At 31.4% G+C, this 11,806-nt stretch overlaps 1 protein-coding gene across 1 annotated transcript in view; it reads right to left on the minus strand.

Annotated features, from left to right (window-relative positions):
- LOC124533914 (ras-related protein Rab-37) overlaps positions 1-11,173 on the minus strand; it is a 95,658-nt gene extending 84,485 nt beyond the window's left edge. The window contains exon 1 of the mRNA XM_047109498.1: positions 10,782-11,173. Coding sequence (XP_046965454.1) covers positions 10,782-10,787 — 6 coding nt within the window. The 5' untranslated portion in view covers positions 10,788-11,173. The remainder of the gene's footprint in view (positions 1-10,781) is intronic.
- Between the last annotated feature and the right edge of the window lie 633 nt (positions 11,174-11,806).

An 11,806-nucleotide genomic window follows, 5' to 3' on the forward strand; every position in this document is an offset into this window, starting at 1 on the left:
CCCGTGCTTGAGAGGTGCGTCATCAGCTGTGTCATAAAAGGTACCCTTAGCCTTAGGGTTCAAGACACATTCAAAAGGTCAATGATATTTCATCAAATTTAGTTCAGCGGTTTGACCGTGTAAAACAAACTGACAGACAGATATGTTTACGACATTTATATTATTAGTATTTGGTGTGTTCTGTTGCGGGTTCTAACAGAAATACATTAGTTCGCCTAATGCTCGAGGATAGAGGTGAACACAGTGTAAACATAGAGTAAGACATCTGCTCACGAATAAACAATTCTTAGATACACCCATGTACAATGTTCCTATATATACATACATACATATGTATATCTGGGTACTAATATCTACATGTACATATACTGTAAATGTAGCGGAACAAAGCCAAGCCTAGACAAGATTCGTTTAAAAATAAATACATTTAAAAATTACACCAATAAAATAAAAATGAAAGAGAAAGTTTCCTCAGTGTGTTATTGCTCAAATTTGAGGGCTTTAACTCTGATATTTATATATATTACCTAACTGGATGAATACACTGGCTATCTGATGATTCACCACCGTTCCTAGACACTGGCACTGTTAGGAATATTGAAAATTCCTGATCCTGCCAATGAGCCTCAACTTTCATAACTAGGATATTATATCGAGAGAATAATAGGACCATAGCTAAGTATTTTAATAAATATTGGTATTTTATAAAATATAATAAGTTGGCATAGGCTTAGTTCTCCTTTTGAATAGAAATCTTGGAGCTCCACCACGCCGTTCCAATGCGAAGTACACGTAAGATGTATCTATTATCATCCAACAAATTCAAAATGTCCAACGATATTTTCTTTCATTCACACAAGCAAGACAAATAAAAACATATTAAGTCATAAGGGTGATGGTACCATGGAACACTGTGAGTCTATAGTAAGGACTGACCAACCTCTTAACATTTTGAATTGGTTAAAACAAAGATATGTCATTTGTCCCATTACTCTTATGGGGTTATCTTTATTATTATTCAGGTCGCTATCTGCCGGCTTCCTTTACTACAGACGGTCGATGATCTCGGTAGATATATTGTAAATTGATCTTTATGATTGTATAAATAAGCGTGTAATTGTATAAGTAAGCGTGTAAATGGCTTGTGATTTATGTGCGAGTCATATTTTATAATTGATTACTTGAATTTTGGGGTTTAACTGAACTGACCGTGATTTCATTTGGTTGAACGTTATCTATGAATGTGTAATTCGGACTAATGTGTGAAGAGCTTCATCAAAATCTATTCAGCTGTGCATACTATCCTGCTCCAAAAAACTACTTACTGCTTTTTACATGTATTTTACAATATAGTATTCTTTTTGCTCGCTCTTACGCGTTTCCCCCACTTGAAGTGGAGGGTATAAGTGGAACTCGCAAGTGCTGAGAAAGCCAAGTGTGCCCCAACTCACCGGAAAACCCACTAAAAAACCCATTCCCTCTCTTCGGAGGGAATTTTAATATTGAATAATATTTTATCTAAAAAGGATTTATTAATATAATCAAATACGATAATTTTTAAGACGATAGCTACAATTTTAACTCGTTTATAAATATCCTGCTACACCCTCTTTTATCTCAATTACTGTGAAAGAATCGAAATCAAAATACACAGACTCTTTTCCCTCTCGAAGCGGTGTCGATGTCAGCTTTTTAATTTTATGTGGGTACTAAATGGTCTTATAAATTATTCTCGATGATGAATAATTAAAAAAAAATTGTATACTATTGGTATATCGCGGATGAGCAAATGGTTGATGGATGGATGGATGGAGCAAATTGTTTAGCACCGCCCATAGATGCCTTACATAGCCTTACATAGCCTTGGGGGCTAAGATATATTCCTTGCGACTATACTTACACTGGTATAATATCTGATGAGTATGTGGTATGCCCAAGTAAACATAAATGAATTTTAATATAAGTATTTCATTAATAAAGACGGTTTTTATCATCATATTTTCAGTGTCGAATTTTTAGTACCTTTCTTCTTCAATTAATCAAATAATATGGCAGTATCGTGGGTGATTTAAAGTCAATAAATTCATATTGTAAAATAAAAAATATATTTATTTTAATTTGGAATAAATACATTTCTTTATCATTGATTATCGAATAATTATTAATTAAATCAGGATATGAATTGCGATTCAACTGAGAATTGTTGCTAGCCATCATTCCGAGCGGTAATTATTTATACGGTCACAATAATTAATGGCAATTTTTATATAACAATTCTTATGAAAACAAAATAAATTATTTAATAATGACAACATTATTATTTCGGTCAACATATCTAAGTGCTGGATATTTATTTCAAAATACATTTGTTGTTTCCTTTTTCGTGGGATCCGACATTGTGCTATCACTTTTAAATCATTAACATTATTATTCTATAGTACACATTTCATTAATTGATAATTACAACGATAAAGAAAACTAGTTTTAGAACCAGAAGTAAGAAGTAGGTTAACCTCTAAAACAATTATCTTTAATTTATAATAACAATCAATCTACCACAAAAGAAAAACATTTAGTCTACAACACAAATAACCATCAATAATCACATTACATCGTAAAAATTATAATTGCAAATCTCAATGTGTCAACTGCGAATCTCCCGCCTTTTTTTTTAAATAGGGAAGTTGTATGACTTGACGCTGATGTTGCTTGTTTATTCCAACACTAGAATAAATAGAAGCTGACCACAAGTTCCATAATTCAACTTTGATCACCGCTGAAAGAGAATAATTTTTATATTTTTATCATAAACAAAAAAGTCTATTGATCTACAAAACACCTCTTCGAAATCGTAGTATCCTGGTACTTAACAGCTCTAAAACAAAACTAGAAAGATACTTAATAAAAGAAATTAAATCAAAATTTCTACTTCGCAGTATAAAACTAAATTTAGTTAGTAAACTAATTACGCGTGTAATTAAATTATAAAAGATAAAAGAAATATAGATATATTTCTTTTTACATCGTTATGTAACTTAAGCCCTTTTGTGTTAAATGCATATTACTGACATACAAAATGCTTAAAAATCCTTAACTTATTAGGTAATCAGGCATTTCGAACACAAGAATGTAACCAATACTAAAATCAACAATCATGAATCAGTTTTTCTTTCTATAGATCATCTCTAATTGCGTTCACCTCTTCTAGATTTACACAAATCTGTATAAAACCATAAAAATACACGCTTTAAACACGAGCCCTAAATTTTAACTTCATCAAACGAAAATTATTTCTCTGCAGAATTAAGATTTAGATGTTTTTTTTATTTCTGGAAAAAATATTAAGTAGGATGAAAAGAGAAAAATAAAATAACATTATTCGATAAAGCAATTTGAAAGGGCAAATGAGATTTCATCTACATCGGTGGGCGTGTGACCTAATCAACGAGAAATTGGGATAAGCTATGAATTACATCCAATTTATTTATACCATTTTATTTTTCCTTGAACCAAATATATGCATGATTAAAAGAGCGCTTTACTGAAGTTTACACAAACGTATGCTATACGTACACAAACTTCAGTAATATTTCAATGGAAGCAGGAAGAAAGATAAATAAACCTGAGATTTCAAGTGATTTGCTAATAAATCAGCTATATTAGGAAGTATAAGTTTATGATTAATATATCTTCATTTACAATACAACACTATTAAACTTAACTACGTATTTCCAAATTAATTTCACGTCCAAAATTTGCTATTTTTTCGCCAAATCCATTATAATCATAGATTAATCAAACCCACGACTGTATTGCGTAAATTGTTGTTTATTTGGTTTTTTCCTGCTATTGTTGGAATAGAGTATACATACATTTATTCCTTCTCCACGGAAGCCTAAGAGTGAAATTGTCAAAAGCGTTACACACCAGTCGATATTTCGGCTCGATTCCCGGCCGAGTCGATGTAGAAAAAATTCAATAGCCAAATACCCAGGTACTTGTGGTACCATCGCTACTTCTGATTTTTCATAACAGAAGTGCTTAAGCTGGGATGGGATGAGAATAATGTACGTGATGTTGTCCAATATATACGGGGTTATTGGTAACTCGACGTATATCCGTTAGGAGGTGATAGGGGTGACTGTTTGCAATATTTGTAACCCCCATATGCATGATGCAAAAAATAACCATTTTTGAGTTATCGCGCTTTTTAGCTTTTTTCATAATCTGTCATAAATGCAATTTCAAATTTTTGATTATTTTTTTATATTTATCATATTTTTTTTTTCGGTTTTATAAAAACGATTAAACACTGAACATTTGTCAATATTTAAACATTAATTATCTGTCCAAGTTTAAAAATGCGAAAAGGAAAACGAAGTTATTTTAATAATTTATTGTTTTTTTTCCTCAAAAATTACTTAAAAACAAAAAAAAAAGTCAATATGAAACTAGTTCTGCAGATTATTTTAAAAACATAACCGTGTTCTTAGCTTTTCAAAAATGTATAAAAAGTAGGAATTTATTCCAAAGCAACTGAAATAAAATGACCAGAAAGGACGCTGATGGAAATTCGTATTCGAACCTGAGCGAATTCGTACTATAGGCCGTTCTTTAAAATTCCCACAAAATTGACTAAAAATAATGAATACAAATTAAAAAATATATGAAATATAATGCCTTATTTATAACTTAGTAATTGAACAGTTTCTGTTTCTAAATATTTTTTTTTTAATTTTATAACCTCCTAACGGATATACTTCGAGTTTCCAGTAACCCTGTATATTATATTATATTCAATCATTTGTAATAATTTCATTTATGTAAGTGGCAGTCACAGTCAAATAAAGCGTTAAATTATAAGTACTTACTAATTTTGTTACGAATGCGTTATGGCGTGTATAGATATAAATTTGAAATATGTTTCTACATTAATTTTACAACATGATCATATAAAATACATTGTTTAACGTCGTCTCTTCCGCGACGTAACATTCACGGTCCCATTATGGGTGTCCATTGTTTCAAAGTAAGGTTTATGGCTTACTGTTATAACGTCGTTTAATAAAGTTATTACCGATAATTATAATTAGTAATTTTGTAATGTTATAGTCTACCGTATCTCATGCGTGTCTTGAATTTTACTTATCGTATAGCATGCATACTAAGGCCTCCTGTCCCTTTGTGGAGAAAGTTAAGACCATACCACGCTATACCAATGCAATTTGGTAGATTTACATGTGGCAGAATTTCGTTGAAATTACACACAAGCAGATTTCCTCATGAAGTTTTCCTACTCTGTCGTGCACCAGATGAAATATAACAATAAATTAAGCTCATGAAAATTTAGTGGTCCTTGTTTGGATTTGAACCCGCAATCATAGGTTGAGACGTATACGTTCTAACCTCTGAGGCATCTCGCCTCTTATTTAACGTATGGTGTCGAAATGTTATTACACAACTATGAGATTGCAATGTCCTTATATTTCCTCTCCAACTAGCTTGTACCGTTAAGAATAAAGCCAAAATCGATGATCCTCCTTGAGAAGACTTAGTCCTAAAGGATTATGACTACAATAAGCCATTTTTATTTAAATAAAATATTCAAAGGACAAAGCGTATTGATACAGGATGATAGAAAATATTAAAAGAAAATGAACTTAAGAAGCTTCATTTGATTTCTTAAAATTTAATAGGTAGGTATAGTACGACACAACTTAGATGTCGCATCGGCAAAATTCGTAAAACCGATCACATCCTAATTGAGTACGCCATACCAAATTATCAATATTTATTTCTCATGCGAATATGATCTTTGCACAAACGTAATAACTTGTAATATCATATGACCTAATATATTCGTCAATTTGACCCGTCTATTTACATGCACTTGCTTTCTCTGACGCGTGAATCTATAGCGACGAATAGCGTCGAATGGCGCGATAGGTAGCTATTTCTATTGGTTGTGAAAATCGGCAGTAATCGGTTTTAATTTCATTCCATTGAATTTTCCGATGCTACAACTAATTTGTGTCCTACTATACTCCTTAACATTTTAACTTAACTATTTAACTAGATATTTTATTTTATAAGTGAGTTACGAATAACGTTGTTCGATTTTCAATTTTATACGTCTAGACGAAATATGAATAAAATGTTATATTACTGTCAATGTAATTCGTATCCTTAAGTGTTGCGTACGAACAGACTTCTTAGTTAATAACATAAATAAACGTAAATTAATTATATAGAACAATTTAGCTGACACTAATCTTATCAAAACAAATTTTACTATAAGTAATGGACAATAAAGCTGAGGTATTAGCAAATGGCAAGAAATACGTAAATCTAAGATTTCTTTATCTTTATTCCTACTATAGGCTGTACGAGCTTTCTGATACGTGGAAGTTAAAACACTATCAACCTCCTGACTCTGGCATACAACAACAACAACAACTTGTAAACTTCCAACTGCTGGGCTAAGGCCTCCTCTCTTTTTGATAAGAAGGTTTGGAACACCCACCACGCTGTTACAATGCGTGCTGGTGGAATACACATGTGGCAGATTTTTTATGAAATTTGACACATGCAGTTTTCCACGAGATGTTTCTTCACCGCCGAGAACGAGATGAATTATAAACACAAATTAAGCACATGAATATTCAGTGGTGCTTGGAGTTGAACCCGTAATCATCGGTTAAGATGCAGGCGTTGTAACCACCGGTCCAAATCACCTCTAACTCTGGCATATTGCACTGACCTGGACCTTAATCTCAGGTATCTGTAGCCCCTAGATTAACGAGCTCGAAATACAGCTATAAAGATTTACATTTTAAATAAAACCTTTTGCATCGAGTAATTTGAATCTTTGATAGAAAATCGAAGTAAACTCAATAATATAAAACTTCAAAAGATTACTCAAAGGTCGTTCGAGGGCTTTCGCTTTTTATTACATTAACTCAGTCTATAAAAGCTTTTAAGGATTGAATATGTATTGGTTAAAAAACGAAAACGACGCATTGTTTATATTTAATAGGATTTATATATTAAATAGTTTTTTTTTCTTTATCAAAACACGAAACGATTTATTTTATGTGGAACTAATTGCAGGCCGGGGTTTCGCTCGCCTTGGCCCCTTGGTCGTTAGCTGTTAGACATAAAAAGGCTACTTTTTTACCATTTCTTTTCTGGGAGTTCAAGCTAATGAAAAAAAAAATGGTTTAATTCGGTGTTGTTTTGACCGTAAAAGAGCAATTCACAGACAGATACAAAGCTACTTTTGCATTTATAATATTGGTATAGAATTATAGGGTAATAATAACACAAAGTTAAAAAGAGTTTTATTTTTGTGTTACAGCGCCATCTCTCGCATCTAGTGGGAATGACAATGGCCGTTATTTATATACTGTGATAAAACAAAACTAATCAAAACACTGTTTCACTGTAAAGATTTTCATTGAGTATTTCTTTAAAAATAATATATATCCAATAGTACTTTAAATACGTAACTGTACTTTCCCTTCGTAGTTGTTATATGGCAATGTACCTATATATGTGTGACTATAGACGTGATATACTCGTAAAAATGGGTCAATGTCGCATTCAACTGGTAGCGCTGAGCGACCCCTCGTTCAACTTGAGTTATTAGTTATTAGGATCCAAATAATACATCAACGAGTTGAAAGAGTGTCAATTGACTGCGTCTGATATAATTACGCGATAATATATTTCTCTCAAAGAAATTTTAAAAGCAATATAAAATTATATTTCAATAAATACCAGCTATTTAACGATACTATCGACCCGATAGTATCGTTAAGAAAGACAGCGATAAGTGACTTTGTTTTATACTATGTGTGTATTGATGTCCAAATCCAGCAAGTTATTTTTAAAGATTTGCATTGAATCAAAATCAAATCAAAATGAACTTTATTCAAGTAGGTTTTACAAGCACCTTTGAATCGTCATTTTACAATTAAGTGAGCCACCGGTTCGGAAAGTAGATTCTACCGAGAAGAACCGGCAAGAAAATCAGTAGTTACTCTTTTTTAACATTGAAAAAATACAAAGTCATTTAGCTAAATACAATTATTTAAATTAATATATCCTGCTTGGAAGTCAACAGGTATTCTCCACGCTTTTTTATCATCTATAATTATCAACTCAATATTTCATTTGGTCGAATCGATAAACAAAATTCTACATTATTCATCCGTTAAATAATTAATGATTGTATTAGTGGGCTATTCTGTAAAAATATACTGGAAAATCACCGCAAAACACGCTATTTTAATGTCAGAATGTGATATACGACTTTAACGATAATAATTATGTAATTGATGGGATACATGTATCAAAATGGCGTAACACTATAAGTCGATTGTTAATATTTCACGAGTGACATACGAAGCGATATTCTACAGATTTGCACTGGAGATTATAACTGCTTGGACAAATTTAAAGAATAAACAAATTCCTTGTTAGTATGGAGCCGAGATGGCTCAGTGGTTAGAACGCGTGCGTCTTAACCGATTTCAGGTTCAAACCCAGGCACGCTATATATAAAAGCTTAATTTGAGTTTATAATTCATCTCGTGCTCGGCGGTGAAGGAATACATCATCATCATACAGCGTGGTGGAATATGTTCCAAACTCTCTTCTTAATGGGAGAGGAGGCCTTAGCCCAGCCGTGGGTAATTGGCAGGATGTTACGTTACTTTTTTTTCTTTTGTTAGATTGTTAGTAAGTATGTAGTTATTATATTGTTAAACTATCGATCAGTCTGTATGCTGAATGGAGCTTTGAACTGATTAAACCAATAAGCGTAGACCATTAAATATCCGAGCAAAACCAAGACGGGCTCTACATATAACATATCATTGGCTCATGTGTTTAGCGGCTATAGGAACAATTTGTTCAATGTATAAATATCCTTGCTTTTAATTGTAGTGATAATTTGACAATCAATAAGTAAGTGTAATGCTTCTATATTGGATAAAGGAATTTGAGTTTGAGTTTTGAGTTTAATGTAAATGATTGAAAAACGTATTTTAATCGATAGAAACACTATTCTCTGTTGCAGTAAAACGGCTTATGCGACACACTTTTAAACCTATTAAGGGACAAACGGAAACGGAAACAGTGGCTTGAGAGTTCATTGATCATTTGAGCGGTTTAGTCGATGAGTTATTTACGACGCACTGAACATTAATTTAACTATGATAGTTATAGGATATTGATACTTTGGATTGAATATAAAAAGTAAATTGTCGAATATATATACAAAACATCGTAAAGTAAATAACGAACACAGATGTCCGTCTTATAAACTTCAGTTATAATGCGTTAAAGATATATCAAATTTAAACTTTAAGTTCTTCTAAGTCACAATTTTGCGTCTTATGTATATATGTATTTACGATATGTAGAATTTCCTGATATATATGTACACAGTGTAATTTGCGAGCAATAAAAGTCATTGATAAATCGTCACGGTAGCATGAGAAAGCGATCCCGTGACGCCCGAAAAGACAGAGGGGGTAGGGTGTGGGTACCGCTGGTTTCTTAGTGGGTATGTCGGTGTATTAGGGCGCACTAAGTGTACTTCACGTTAGGAAATCGCGTAATGCGTTTTTCTGTAAATTAGGCATACAATGAAAATATCTATATCTATATCTATATATCTTTTCTACTAATGTCACGAAAGAGATAGTTCAAAATTTAGGTAGAATATATTAAGTAGACTTTATGGTAATCCGTATACCTATCATCGCGTATTTAGTAAGTAGTAGTAAATTAGATATTACTCATTTTTAAGTGTTCATTAAAGTAAGATTAATTAAGTTAAACGATAAAATTGAAAAAAATATTTAATATAACCTAATTTCGCAACATCATAGTGATATTAGATATATCCTAACATACATACAAGAGGAATGATATTGAAGGTTATAATTTTTACGTCATCAACATTCGACGGATACATGATCCGACCATGGCAAGCCATTCTGTTAATTGGGAACATTCGCCTGTTATTGATAGTAATAAGGGAAACTATAATTTAAATTGGCACTTTAGCATTGTTTTTGTCATAAGAAATCACTTGTAATAAATTATTGTGACTATTGCTTAAGAAAATAAAGTTTCAAATTTTCATACAAATATACAATTATTTTAAGCGTATAATAAATGATTAATTATTATATTGAATTAAAACAGATAAAATAAAATACAGATAATACGATTAAAAAGAAAAAAATAAGTATATTTTTATACTTAAGTTCACAAAACTTACAACAAAATCTTTGAAATAATTAACAGAAGAATGGTGCTAAAAACACATTACGATAGTAGATAGGTACCTATTTGTCATATTATTGCTGGTATTGCGCTTTTTATCGCATTTTATTCGTCTGCCATGACATATTAGGTCCGATAAGAATGATAAAGGAATCATATCCTACAGCCATGTTGCGGACTTCAAGCTGTCATTAATTTTATACGTTAACAAGATCAGTGTAAACTAAGCTTAATAATTCTTAATTACCATGAATGACAACCAAGCTTTATTTCACTTATAATTTTCCTTCAACAAAAGTACGTTTAGAAATGAACTTAAAGTTATTTTTCTCCTAAAGTTATGTCAATTAATTTTACCATTATTTTATTTTTATATTAATTATTTAGTTATTTACTAAATTATCATATTTAAGCATAGAATAACAAGCACTTATAACATATGTTTATAGTCTATTAAAATAAGATTAAAAAAAAAAACTTACGCTCATCTCTATTCGATATCACTATTCGTACTCATTTATATCACGTTATTGTCACGGTACATACGATATCATAAATAACCGTGTAATACAAGTTTGACACGCCACATTCTCGCTATTCGACACTAAATACACAACTGGAACGAATGATACACGAAAATAACTTCAAAACACAACGGACGATAAAATAATCATTTATACTTATAATATTGCAACAATTTAATCAATTTATAATCACAGTAAGCGCACAGAATCACAATTATCACTAGGAACCATGACATGTTCCGTTCAAAATCTCATTTTTTGAGGTTATCCGCGGATCGGTAAATGTAGGGCACATAACGGAGGGTGCCAAAACTTTAAGGTTCAAAATTGCGTGGCGTGCTGTGCCTGTGTGTAAGGATTTGTCTCGACGTATTCTAGTGACTGTCTACGTATCGCTACGTTTTTTATGTGTGGGAGTTAGATTTGGCCTGTGTGCGTTCAGTCTGATATACTCGGTATACATTAATCGAGATTAATCTCGAGATAACTGTATTAAATATTATTTTAATATAAAAATAAAAGTGCAAAAATAATTTATAAATAAATATAATTCTTTGTTTGATTTTTTTTTATTTCAAACACTAATATAACATATATTTTAAATATATGTATTATATTTGTAAAGTAGTTATATTAAAAGGTAAATTCTAAATCTACCAAACACAAGTTAAGTACTTTGAATAATGGAAATATTAAATTTTTAGACATATAATCTTTGTGAATAATTAAATGAAAATTAATGACAATATCTTGAGATATATTTTTAGAGGTAAGATCGTGTATATGAATGTTAGGAAAAATCGATCGTTAACGTAGCTTGAAAGGGAGCGCCTACTAACGTTTTAAAAGTCACTCGCGTGCCGTTTAGTTTAGAAAAATACTATTCAAATTAAATTTTATAGTTACATTTTAAAAGGCACTGCGGTGACTATCATGTGACTTTGATAGCGTAGTAACACTTTAAAAGAAACTTTTGGTGTGTA

This window comes from Vanessa cardui, chromosome 11, assembly GCF_905220365.1.
Source record: "Vanessa cardui chromosome 11, ilVanCard2.1, whole genome shotgun sequence".
Lineage (NCBI taxonomy): Eukaryota > Metazoa > Arthropoda > Insecta > Lepidoptera > Nymphalidae > Vanessa > Vanessa cardui.